Here is a 13,558-nt window from a genome sequence, read left to right as displayed (position 1 = left end):
TTACAGCGCGCCCGAGTGACGTCATGAGCGCGCGCCAGGCACATGGTGCTGAGGGTTTCTTGTCGCCATGTTGGTAAAGCGGAGGGAAACCTGGGATCTAATGCACTGTCACTGTGTTAATAATTAATATATATAGGATGCATTTGGGTAATTCAACTAGTTTAGTTCCCTCTTTCCCTGCTCCTTAGACAGTAAACAGTTGATGCTTCCCAGTAATAAACCGTCCTTTTGCTTTAAAAATAATTGTGTCCTATTATGAGGTGTCTATCACTGAAAAACACTACTCCTTCTGTTGTAATTAGTTGATAATTACTTCCATTCCTGTATCCAAGCAGTTCTTCTCAATGGTTTGAAAAATCTTGGCTGGGCAGTGGTTAGGGTTGTTAACTCTGGTTGGAAGTAGTTTTGGAGTTCTCCCACCTCTAAATAATCCAGCCTGTCAAACACTCTTTTTCCCACTCTCCAAAATTTTTATAACTAATGAAAGAAAATGTGCAACGAAAATGAAAAGAAACTTTTTATGCCCTTATGACTTCCTTGCAGGTTCCACACAGGTACCCAGGAGAAGAATACTGAATTTCTAGAGACTCCAAGACAATTCTGTAGGGTTGGCAACCCATGTGCGAGGTCCTGGGTGAGACTGTGAGTTAGACTTGTGGTCAAATGGGAGAATGGTTGGTAGGAGGGCAGTGGCTGTGGCTTAGCACCATAGAGAGGAAAATCAGTCTCATGTCTGGCAAATCTCTTTGATTAAACCTATTACATGATGGCCTGGATTAAGGAGTAAACCTGGTGCACCTCACTGGATCTGAATGTTTAGAACGTCTAGGCGGCTGGCATTTTACAAGCTATACTGTTTAGTTTAGTTTAGTTTTGAGATACAGCACTGAAACAGGCCCTTCGGCCCACCGAGTCTGTGCCGACCATCAACCACCCATTTATACTAATCCTACACTAATCCCATATTCCTACCACATCCCCACCTGTCCCTATATTTCCCTACCACCTACCTATACTAGGGGCAATTTATAAAGGCCAATTAACCTATCAACCTGCAAGTCTTTGGCATGTGGGAGGAAACCGGAGCACCCGGAGGAAACCCACGCAGACACAGGGAGAACTTGCAAACTCCACACAGGCAGTACCCAGAATCGAACCCGGGTCCCTGGAGCTGTGAGGCTGCGGTGCTAACCACTGCGCCACTGTGCCACTGTAGGTGGCTGTAGGTGACTGTAGGTCCTTCCTACAGATAAATGCCCATTGTGAAGCTGATAAGGAGACTGAGGCTCGGGATGACAGTTCTTGGCAGTCATGATATGTAAACAGTTTATAATATCATCTGTTAATAGATCCAGGATTTGAGGCCTATCTTGAATAGGTTGTAGAAATGTCAGGCAGTGAATGCTGAAGCAATCTTCAGTTCTGTATTTTGCAGGTCTGTGTTGTGGTCAGGTGGATGCTGATAATGCATTCATACGTTTCATAGTGGGTTGTGGTGCACAACATGTCCCTTGAGAGGTGCTTCTGGCAAGGGTTCACTTCAGGCGAGCCAAAACTACCCATGTGAATGTCTCAGCATCTTGGTTTGGAAACTGTCAAACATAGTGACGTGGCTCCATGTGTGTCAGAGATCACTAATCAAAAAAGTGATAAAGCAATCAATACAAACAACTTCATTTATCACCCAAAGTGAGCAATTGGGAGCTTAGTATCAACTCTGTATTAGCATTCTCATCTCTTAAGTCAGAAGGTTCACACTTGAGCCCAAAATTTAGGCTCACGCTTCAGTACAGTACTGAGGGAGTGCTGCATTGTTGGAGGTACCATTTTAGGGATGAGATGTTAAAACGAGGCCATGTATGTCTGTTTAGGTGGATGTAAGAGGTAACATGGTACTATTTCAAGAACAACAGGAGAGTTCTTTGCAGTCTCCTGCATCAACATTTGCCAAACAGATTATCTAGTCATTTCATTGATTTGCTTGTGGGATTTTGCTGTGCATAACTTAGCTGTCGTGTTTGCCACATAACAACAGTGACTGGACACTTCAATAGTCATCCAGGCAGTGATCAGGTGCTGCATAAATACAAGTCTTTTTTTTAACATGAACACAAGTGATAGACTCTTTAACCTTTGAAGTACCAGCCTGTATCTGGTACAATAAAGAATATTTGAAAGGCTTAACATAATACCAAATGAGTTTAGAAAAGGTGTTTGATTTCAATTGAAGAACATAGGCACATAAGAAAAGGAGTAGGCCATTTAGAAACCATAGAAAAGTTACAGCACAGAAAGAGGCCATTCAGCCCATCGTGTCTGCGCCGGGGCCCTTTAGTCTGCTTCTACATTTGATAACATCATGGCTAATCTGTGATCTAACTCCGTATACCCACCTTTGCCCCAAGAAGAAAAATATAATACAGATGCGGCCAAGAGTGAGGAGGCATCAAACGCATGCATACTATTAAAAACTTGGAAATTGCTGGAACCCCTCAGCAGGTCAGGCAGAGAGAGAAAAACAGAGCAGCTAAACTTGGTACCAAAATGTGGTAATTGTTTTCAAATTTTGGCTTGAAGAAAGTCATGATTTGAAAAATTGATAAAAAGAGTGCCTGCTATTTAATGCTGTGGGTAAGCCTTTCAGCACATGAACATGAATTGATGTGATAATTTTTTTCTTAAATGTTGGAAACACTCAGCAGATCCAGAGTTAAGGTTTCCGGGAGATGCTCTTGCAATCTGGACTGGCAAATTTGGAGGTGTGAGGTTTGAAATTGTCCAGTGGGTGGGTGAAGCTTGGCTCAGGATGTGCCTGGCAGTTAAAGGGACAGCGGAGACGCGGCGTCATGATGTCATGACGTTGCTTAACGCCGCCGCCGAGGCCCCTTGCGCATGCGCCGGGCTCCCATTTCCGAGGGAGCGGACGGTTTTTGGCTCGGCGGCCGCTTTGTTCTCGTTGGCAGGGTCGAGCCGGCGGCTGGTGGCCTGTGTGATCCACTGGCCCCCGCGCTCAGGTGCCGCTGAGTCCGGGCTGCGGCCCACTGTCCCCCTCCCCACCCCTAACCCCCCCCATCCCCCCTCCCCCACCCCGAGATCCCATCATAGGAGGCTCCGGCACCAAGATGTCCAGCCGAGCCGTCTGCCGAGAGGCCAGTCACGCCGGGAGCTGGTACACGGCCTCAGGTAGGGCCTGAGCGGGGCAGGACAGGGGGGCTCTGGAGCAGCGGTTTAGATGGGTACTGGGGTGAAGGGTGGGGGGACGGTGTTGGTAGTGACAGGATATGGGGGGGTGACAAGATAGGGATATGGGTGGGTCAGTGGGGGGGTTGGGTGACAGGATAGGGATATGGGTGAGTCAGTGGGGGGGTTGACAGGATAAGGATATGTGTGAGTCAGTGGGGGAGGTGACAGGATAGGGATATGGATGGGTCAGTGGGGGGGGGGGGGGGAGGAGGTGACAGGATAGGGATATAGGTGGGTCAGTGGGAGGGGAGGTGACAGGATAGGGATATAGGTGGGTCAGTGGGGGGGGGATGTGACAGGATAGGGATATAGGTGGGTCAGTGGGGGGGGGGAGGTGACAGGATAGGGATATAGGTGGGTCAGTGGGGGGGGGAGGTGACAGGATAGGGATATAGGTGGGTCAGTGGGGGGGGGAGGTGACAGGATAGGGATATAGGTGGGTCAGTGGGGGGGGGAGGTGACAGGATAGGGATATAGGTGGGTCAGTGGGGGGGGGGAGGTGACAGGATAGGGATATAGGTGGGTCAGTGGGGGGGGGGGAGGTGACAGGATAGGGATATAGGTGGGTCAGTGGGGGGGGGAAGGTGACAGGATAGGGATATAGGTGGGTCAGTGGGGGGGGGGAGGTGACAGGATAGGGATATGGATGGGTCAGTGGGGGGGGTGTCAGGATAGGAATATGGGTGGGTCACTGGGGGGGGTAACAGGTTTGAGATATATGGGGGGTGACAGGTTTGAGGTATGGGGGGGGGTGACAGGTTTGAGACGTGGGGGGGTGTGACAGGTTTGAGACGTGGGGGGGGTGACAGGTTTGAGACGTGGGGGGGGGGTGACAGGTTTGAGACGTGGGGGGGGGTGACAGGTTTGAGACGTGGGGGGGGGGTGACAGGTTTGAGACGTGGAGGGGGTGACAGGTTTGAGACGTGGAGGGGGGTGACAGCTTTGAGACGTGGGGGGGGGTGACAGCTTTGAGACGTGGGGGGGGGTGACAGGTTTGAGACGTGGGGGGGGGTGACAGGTTTGAGACGTGGGGGGGGTGACAGGTTTGAGACGTGGGGGGGGTGACAGGTTTGAGACGTGGGGGGGGTGACAGGTTTGAGACGTGGGGGGGGGTGACAGGTTTGAGACGGGGGGGGTGACAGGTTTGAGACGTGGGGGGGGGTGACAGGTTTGAGACGTGGGGGGGGGGTGACAGGTTTGAGACGTGGGGGGGGGTGACAGGTTTGAGACGTGGGGGGGGGTGACAGGTTTGAAACGTGGGGGGGGGGTGACAGGTTTGAAACGTGGGGGGGGGGTGACAGGTTTGAAACGTGGGGGGGGGGTGACAGGTTTGAAACGTGGGGGGGGGGTGACAGGTTTGAAACGTGGGGGGGGGGGTGACAGGTTTGAAACGTGGGGGGGGGGTGACAGGTTTGAGACGTGGGGGGGGGTGACAGGTTTGAGACGTGGGGGGGGGTGACAGGTTTGAGACGTGGGGGGGGGTGACAGGTTTGAGACGTGGGGGGGGGTGACAGGTTTGAGACGTGGGGGGGGTGACAGGTTTGGGATATGGGTGGGTCACTGGTGGGGGGGGGTTGGTGACAGGTTAGGGATCTGGGTGGGTCACTGGTGGGGGGGGGGGGGTTGGTGACAGGTTAGGGATCTGGGTGGGTCACTGGTGTAGTGGGTTGGAATGTGAGGCAGATCAGCCATGATTGTATTGAATGGCAGAGCAGGCTCAAGGTGCTATATGGTTTACTCCTGATCCTGTTTCTTCCGAATGGCTTTTTTGGAGGGGGAATGGGTGGGATATGGGCAGGGGGGGAATGGGGGAATGACTGGGTGGGTGTGTACAGGGGTATCAGTAAAGGAGCCTAGGACTGTTGGGAAGAGGGCAGGGTTCTGGCGGTGAGTAACTGATGCCTTGTGCCTGTTGACCTCTCTTAATGAGGGGCGATGATGGGTGGAGCATCTGATGTGATATTGGTGGTGACTGAGTCTGACTTGGGTTAATAGATTGGAGCGGCTTGTGGTTTTGACTGGAGTTAATGGTGGGATGGGAGAGGAGTATACGTGGATCTGTGACTGTGGAGTTACTTAAGAGTGAGGGATGGTGAGGTACAAGGGAGATTGGGAGAGGACACTGTCTGATGGGAATCAGAGTAATGGGATTTTAGGGAAGAGAATGGAGATTGATAATTGCATTTGATGTGGTAAGGGGGGTTGGTGATGACAGGATGTTGGAGGGTTGATGAGTGCCTGGATATTGTTGAATTCCAGGCTGTTGTGGAAATCTGAAAAGAAATGGAATTGGCATTTGAAAGGATGGGAAGAGAGCTGTTGCAGATAATACTGGGAGGACACTGGAGCAGTCGGTTAGTATACCAGCCTGTTACTCCTAATCCAATCCAACTGATGGCATTAGGGCCTTTCATTTTAAGGGTCAGCGTGAAATGAGCTTAGAGGATTTTGCAGTTCAGTTTGTACTGGGTGTGGTCACTGCAAGCACTGTTGCCTTGGCAAAAAAAATGCTCATAAGGGACCATAAGGCATGTGTGTGAAAATATATGGGCGGGTGGGGAGTTGGGACAGAGTCAAGAGAGCTTTGCTCTGTACCATACTTTTTTTCTGATCTGAGGCTGCTTGACATAGATGGCTGGATGCCTGAATGAAATATGAACATATCCTATTCCGCAGTGTATAAACTTCCTTACAATGAAATTAATAAGCACAAACATGCTGTTGAGTTGGGGGTGTTGAATGGGAATTGGATATGTTGACATTGTTTGTGGTGGTGGTGGGGGGGGGCGGGGGGGGTGTTGGGGGAGAGGTATGTGGAATCAGTTTGACCCAGAGATGATCAGAGAGACCTGGGGTATAACCAAAGGGAAGGGGAAAGTAACTGGGTGTTGAATGACAACTTGGTATCTGGATGGTCACTTTGCAGGCTTTAAAGAATTAAACACAAGATTGACATTTCCCTCTGCTTTTGTTTGAATTGTTAAACAATTGCAGAATCAGTGACAAAAGAAAAATATTAGGGAGTATATTCTGTGCTGTAGAATTCCACATGGTGTCCATTCTGTGTTTTCTGGGCCAGCCTAGTATGTAGCTTTATTTCTGAAACCTAGCGTTAGGATCAGGTGAGGTAACTCGATTCTCTTCAATCTGTTTTTACTGAAGTGCTCAGTGATGCATTGATGGCTTAATTGGAAGTAGGAATAGGAGGAAGCCATATGGCCCTTTGAATCTGCTCCTGTTGAGGCTGTTGGTCAGTGGTAAGTTCATTGCATTGGCAATATTTAGGAATTCATGGAAAGTACAGCCAGATGTGGGTCCACACAATTTCTCTGTCCAGTAAAGGAGGCTGTATGTGTGGATTAATCCTGTTGGCATGACAGAAATGTGCTGAATTCAAGCTCAAAGTCGATTTCTTGCAAAAAGTCCTGGATGAGTTTATTCCTGTAATGAGTTTTAATTTGCTGAAAATCCTTGCCATTTCTTGTAACAGGAGAGTTACTAGTTTGGAGCTGCTCAGTCGGTTTGGTGCCCCATAGATGTTTTTATTGCAGGACTGCTAAGTGATTTCACTCCAACTCTGCTGTAATTCTAAGAACTTGGAGCATGGATAGAGGATTCAAACACTTGATTCTTCACTCAGTTTTGGTTTTGTGGACTTTGAGTTGTTTTACTGGTTCTGCATTCAGCTGTCAAAGCACCTCTGATCATCTCATCCTGTAACAGGAAGATAGTTTTTTAAAAAGTTGCTCACTTCTGCCAACCAGCTGCTGTATGACGTTGCTCCTCAATGATATTTTAAAGCACAGATTTCCAAACTGCAGCCCCTCTGAGCCCTGCAGTCAGAGCCAAGGCAACGCAGTTCTATTTGTGCTTTCATTTCTGTAATACCCTGTTTGAATTTAGTGTGCCAGAAGGTTTTGAAAAGGGCTGTTCTGTTGCCTCGTGATGGATAAATGCTGAACCAGAACACCAGGACTAGTTGGTATTTACAACTTGAGATGTGTAGGAGCTAATTGACACACCAAGTAAACTTTGTTATTCCTAACCCCACTGAGAGGCTAATGGTCTATGCAGCCTACCAAAACCCAAATTTGCACACCTCTTGTTTGAAGAGTAAAGGAAGAAAGTTGTGTTGCATCATAAGGTGACCCTATGACCAATTGAACAATACAAATCCAGGATTACAAAAAACTGACACGGCAGCACTCTATCTGGAACTGTTGGCCATTCGGTGGCTTCCCTCTTGTGAAATCATTAATCACATGAATGATCTTTAATTTAAAAAAAATGTAATTCAGCATCATACATGTGAAATATTGATGCTCCTCGCCCGAACAGTCTCTACTTGGGACCCGACCATGAAAGTCTGGCAGTTGAGTTGCCCACACTCTTAAACGTGCAGGGAGGCAAACGAGAGGGGATCTCATGGAGTATCAGAGGGATTAATTGGAATTGAAAAGGTTAATCCTGAGTGCTGCTTCAAGTTCAAGAGTAGTGGAAATCTGGAACTCAGCTCCAAAAATAATTTGAGGCTTGGTCAATTAATTTCAAGACTTGAGATCGATGGATTTTTGTTGGGTAAGGGTATTAAGGAATGTGGAACCACAGCTGCTGTTCTAATTGAATGATGGAACAGGCCGGAGGGTTGAATTACTTCCTCCTTTCCCTAAGTTAAACCATGACTTGCAGGACCAGGGACTGTGTGGGTGGGTGTGGGAGGGGAGGGGTGGGTGTGCAAAAGGTTAACAGGCAAGTTCAGGTTTAATGTCAAGAATACATTTGAGTGATCCGTAGCTAGAATGATCTTCAAGGTTGAGGCAAAACCCTTGGAAGAGGCACTGATGAAGCAGGGGTGGTGAACTGTAGATTTCTGTAGAAGGCATGAGCTAGATGGGCTGAATGGCCTTCCTTACCTGTAATTGTCTTTTGTATGGTTTCTGAGATGTGTCATTGCCATCTCTGACTATTGCACTGATGTCTGCAGTCATGTGTCCCAACATGGCAGCAGTGCTTGGGCGCCAGTGCTTAATGGCATCATGCAAACCATCTGCAATTTGTGCTTAGTTTCACCAGTTTTCTCTCAATTTCTACTGTGATGTGAGAAATATAAAGTTATATATTTATAAAGTATCTTCAACAATAACAAGAGGACATAACTTTTTTTTTAAAGATTGGGAGTACCACCATTTTAAAATGGTGTTAAAAGTTGTACCAATGTGCATGCTGTGTGATTCCCTCAGTTTTATAACATTTTGGCCTAGTCATCCTTCTGTACACCTTGGGGAAACTAACTTTTCAAAGGATCTGTCTTGCTTAATATATTTTTAAACGTGCCTTATTCCTCTTGAGCATTTTTAGATTTTCTTTGTACTGTTCAGAAACTCAGTATCCTAATCCCATCCTGTCCTGTCTGTGTGCCAGCTTAAAAGCCAGAGATGATAATGAGCTTATTTTTCTTTCATATTGATTCATTCTGTTTGTAGAGAAATCAGGTCATGCTGTAGGTGGGTGTTATTTGGTATTAGAATTTGCTTTGTGCAGGATCTATGCATGGACTTTTTTTGTTGGTCCTAAATTTCTAGTGTTGGGGATTCCAGCATCAAATAACAGCACCCGTGATTTAACAATATTATAACTTATATAGTGCCTTTAACGTAAAAAAACAGCCTCAGGCACTTCGCAGGAGCGTAATCCAAAAATCTGCTGTGCATATTCTAATTTGAAACAAGTCTGATTTGCTTGCTGATCGACATTGGCTCCCAGTCTGGCAATGCCTTGCTTTTTAAAATTCTCATCCTTGTTTTCAAATCTTTCCATGGCCTTGCCCCTCCCTATCTCTGTAACCTCCTTCAGCCTTATAACCATCCAAGATCTCTGCACTCCTCCAATTCTAGCCACCTGCACATCCCTACTTTTCCTTACTTCATTGTTGGCGGCTATATAAATGCAAGCAGCTGTTGTAATCAGAAGAAAATGGATGACGAGCCAGAGAGGGAGATTTGGGGTGACTAAAAGATTGGTCAAAGAGGTAGGTTTTAAGGAGGGTCTTAAAGGGGGAGGCAGAGAAGTTTAGCAAGGGAATTCCAGAGTGTAGGGCAGCAGAGGACATATTCGCCAAAGGTGGGGCAGAGGGCAGGGATGCACAAGCGTCGGAGGAGCAGTGTTCTCGGTTGGGTGCGGGTGGTGTTATGTTGGAGAAAATTGGAGGTTAGAGAAGAATCATGATGGGTCCCATTTGAAATGTGCAGCAAGAACTTGTGACAAAGATGAATTTTTAAAATCCACCAGGACTAATTTTTTTGTCTCTTTCCAGGAGCTCAACTGAATGCACAATTAGAAAGCTGGCTCGCCCAAGCACAACCCACTGGGAGACCAGCTAGAGCCATCATTGCACCGTAAGTCCATCCATTAAACCTGTTGAGTTTTTAAAAGTGACCTGTTTTAACAGTAAACCCACTGCTGTGTCCATTTCAACAAGTGTGCAGATCTTGTTTGCCTCAGGTGTAAAGAAAGTACTTTCATTTATATAGCACCTTTTCACATCTCCACGGTGTCCCAATCAGTTTGAAGTGTGGGTAAACGTGCACCAAAATCTCTCATAGCAGCTGTTTTTTGTGGTGTTGTTGGTGAAGGGAAGACACCAAGAGACCTCCTTGCCCCTCTTTGAATAATACCGTGGTAGCTTTTGCATTCACCTAAATAGGCAGATGGGGCCTTGGTTTAACATCTCAACCAAACGTTGGCACCTCTGATACTTCAGTGCAGGACTGATATTCTAGATTTTGTGCTCAAGTCTCTGGAGTGTGGCTTGAACCCACAACTTTCTGACTCTGGGATGTGAATAAGACCTCTTGGATAAACCAACAGTTATACCTTTGCATTTCTTTACCTTCATATGAGTTACTGCTTTGTTCAAACTGGATGCCAAGATATTTGAATTATAAACCTTCAGTTTTGTTTATAAGCAAGATTTGTTTTGTGGTGATGTCTTGGAAGATGTCAGTCTTAGCTCAATGGAAACACTGTTGCCTTGGAATCAGAAGGTCATGGATTCAAGCCCTGCTCCAGAGACTTGAGTGTGTAATCCAGGCTGACACTACAGTGCAGTACTAAGGGTGTGCTGCAGTGTTGGAAATTGCATCTTTTGGATGAGATGTTGAACCAAGGGAATAGACATATAAGATCGCCATGGTATTCAAAGAAAGCAGGGAATTCATCCAGTATCCTGGCCAACATTTCTCCCTCAGCCAGCATCACGAAAGCAGATTATCTGTCTATTTATCTTCTTGCTGTTTATGGGATTTTGCTGTGTGCAAATTGGTTGCCTTGTTTCCCTCCATTATAGCAATGACTACACTTCGCAAAGTACTTGATTGGCTGTGAAGTGCTTTGGGAAAGTAGTTATGTAAATGAAAGTTTGTGATTTTGTTTGTTCGATATGACTGAACCAGCTGTTTAACTGGCTGTTTAAATTCTTGTTTACCAGTCAAGTGAGTGCCCTGTGACAAGTAACCACCATTACCCTTCATGAAAGCAAAATACTGCAGATGCTGGAAATTGGAAATAAAAACAAAGTGCTATAAATACCCAGCAGGTCTGGCAGCATCTGTGGAGAGAGAAACAGTTAACATTTCAAGTCTGTGACCTTTCATTAGAACTGGCAAAGGTTAAAAATTTAACGGGCTTTGAGCAAGTGAAAAGGGAGGGTGGGGGGAGGAAAGAAGAACAAAAGGGAAGGTGTGTAACAAGGCAGAGGGCAGGAGAGATTAAATGACCAAAGATTTCATGGATTAAAGGCAAAGGGAGTGCTAATAGTTGGCATTAATAGTTGTCTATTAAAAGACAGGCATTAGTCCTGAGAGAGTGTTAATGGCAGAATAATGAACAGCTCTGTCCAAAAGCAAAAACCTGAAAAACAAATATAAGGCAGTCCTGCTCTGAAATTGTTGAATTCAGTATTGAATCCAGAAGGCTGTGGAGTGCCAAATCGGAAGGTGAGGTGCTGTTCCTCGGGCTTGCTGAAACACTGCAGCAGGCCAAAGACAGAAATGTTGACATGTGAGCAGGGTGGTGATTTAAAATGGCAAGCAACCGGAAGCTCAGGGTTATGTTTGCGGATTGAGCGGAGGTATTCCGCAAAGCGTCACCAGATCTGCGTTTGGTCTCCCCAATGTAGAGGCATTGTGAGCAGCGAGTACAGTATAATAAATTGAAAAAAGTACAATTCGCTGCTTCAGGGATCATTCCCTCTGCGACACCCTGGTTCACTGTTCCATCACCCCCGACACCTTGTCCCCTTCCCAGGGTACCTTCCCATGCAATCGCAGGAGGTGTAATACTGCCCTTTTACCTCCTAGCTCCAAAACCATCCAAGGCCCCAAATACTCCTTCCAGGTGAAGCAGCGATTTACTTGTACTACTTTCAATTATACTGTATTCGCTGCTCACAATGCAGTCACCTCTAAATTGGGGAGACCAAACACATTGGGTGACCGCTTTGCGGAACACCTCCGCTCAATCCGCAAGCATAACCCTGAGCTTCTGGTTGTTTGCCATTTTAATTCACCACCCCGCTCCCGTGTCAACATTTCTGTCCTTGGCCTGCTGCAGTGTTCCAGTAAAGCTCGAGGAACAGAACCTCATCTTCCGATTAAGCACTCTGCAGCCTTCTGGACTCGATGTTGAGTTCAACAATTTCAGAGCTTGACTGCCTTTTATTTGTTTTTCAGATTTTTGCTTTTGGACAGAGCTGTTCATTATTCTGCCATTAACACACTCTCTGGATTAATGCTTTGTCTTTTAATACAACTATTAGCACTCCCTTTGCCTTTGATCCATGAAATCTTTGGTCATTTAATCTCTCCTGCCCTCTGCCCTGTCACACACCTTCCCTTTTTTGTTGTTGTGCCTTTTTCATTTGCTGAAAACCTATTACATTTCTAATCTTTGCCAGTTCTGATGAAAGGTCACAGACCTGAAACATTAACTCTGCTTCTCTCTCCACAGATGCTGCTTGACCTGCTGAGTATTTCCAGACTTTATTTTTACACCATTACCCATCCTTGGCTTGTATTTGAACATGAGCCTCGCATGAAAATACAAGCATTCTCAAGTTGATTTCTTGGCTAATGTAGGAATGTTTCTGATCAGTTCAAGATATTTATAAGCTGTTCACCACTGCGTTCACAAAGTATAACTGGTTCATTTGTTATAATTTGATTTTTGAAGGCTTTATACAAAATGCTGTAGTAAGGGTTTGCTGATGCCTGTAAACAGGTAACATAAACTGTTGGCAGTGCATTGTTGTGGGTTCTGTATCTGGGCATGTTTACTGCACTACTTTCACATCTGAAGCAGAAGGTCATGTTAAAGGAGTGCTATGTTTTTGGAGGGTTTGTCTTTCAGGCAAGGCTCTGCCTACCTGTTAGAGTCTCAAAGATCCCATGGCACTGCTTGAAGTTTAGGAGTTCTCCCAGTCCTGGTCAACATTCCTCCCTTAACTAAAACCACTGTGACTGCCATCAACTAGAAAAGCAGGGGCAGCAATGCACCACCACCTCCAAGTACCCTGCCAGGTCACACACTATCCCTACTTGGACATATTTCAACGTTCCATTATGATCATTGAGTCAAATTCCTGGAACTCCCTACCTAACTATTGGAGTATCATCACCACACTGATTGCACTGGTTCAGAAAGAGAGCTCACCAGCACCTTAAGAGCAACTAGAAACAGGCAATAAATTGTGAGCATGAATTTTTAAGGAAAATGAAAACAGAATATTTGCTTGGGCCGGGGCAGAGGGGACAGAGTGAAGAGGAATCTCCTGGAACTGTAGATGTTTTTTGGATTTTCTGATCTATTTGCTTCTCATGAGAAATTCACTTTCTCAATGATCAGTGGTCTTGGTCATCTGATATTTCAAACTGCAAAGTTGAAGCCTGGGTATTGCGTGAAGATATGCAAAGCTGCACAAGTTGAATTATTTTAGTTCATCCGCTGGCATTTGATCTTTGTACGATTTATCTTTTTCTTTTAAAAATGAACTCACTAAGACAGGAAATGAGACACAGGTAAAATCAGTGACAGTGATGTAGTAGGGGTGTACAATTTCAGACCCCAAGACCTGGCACTCTGGACCTTGAAGCCCATGCAGCCATCTCTTTGTACGCATATTTATTTGCTGGTTTGTTGTGCTTGAATTTTGTGGAGCTGGAGGTTTGGAAAGGATTATTCTTGGCATTGCTGCCTCATTGGCAGATTAATCTTGCATCAGCGCATCCAAGATCTATTCATATTCAACTTCTCATGTTTG

The 13,558-nt window shown here is 46.0% G+C and overlaps 1 protein-coding gene across 2 annotated transcripts in view; it reads left to right on the top strand.

Moving 5' to 3' along the window:
• Positions 1-2,882: 2,882 nt before the first annotated feature.
• memo1 (mediator of cell motility 1) overlaps positions 2,883-13,558 on the top strand; it is a 46,341-nt gene continuing 35,665 nt past the window's right edge. For both annotated transcript variants that reach the window (XM_068044426.1, XM_068044425.1), the window contains exons 1-2: positions 2,883-3,183; positions 9,557-9,638. In XM_068044426.1, coding sequence (XP_067900527.1) covers positions 3,123-3,183; positions 9,557-9,638 — 143 coding nt within the window. In that variant the 5' untranslated portion in view covers positions 2,883-3,122. The remainder of the gene's footprint in view (positions 3,184-9,556; positions 9,639-13,558) is intronic.

The sequence above is a fragment of the Heterodontus francisci genome, chromosome 13, assembly GCF_036365525.1.
Source record: "Heterodontus francisci isolate sHetFra1 chromosome 13, sHetFra1.hap1, whole genome shotgun sequence".
NCBI lineage: Eukaryota > Metazoa > Chordata > Chondrichthyes > Heterodontiformes > Heterodontidae > Heterodontus > Heterodontus francisci.
This window is presented reverse-complemented; position numbering and strand designations above follow the sequence as displayed.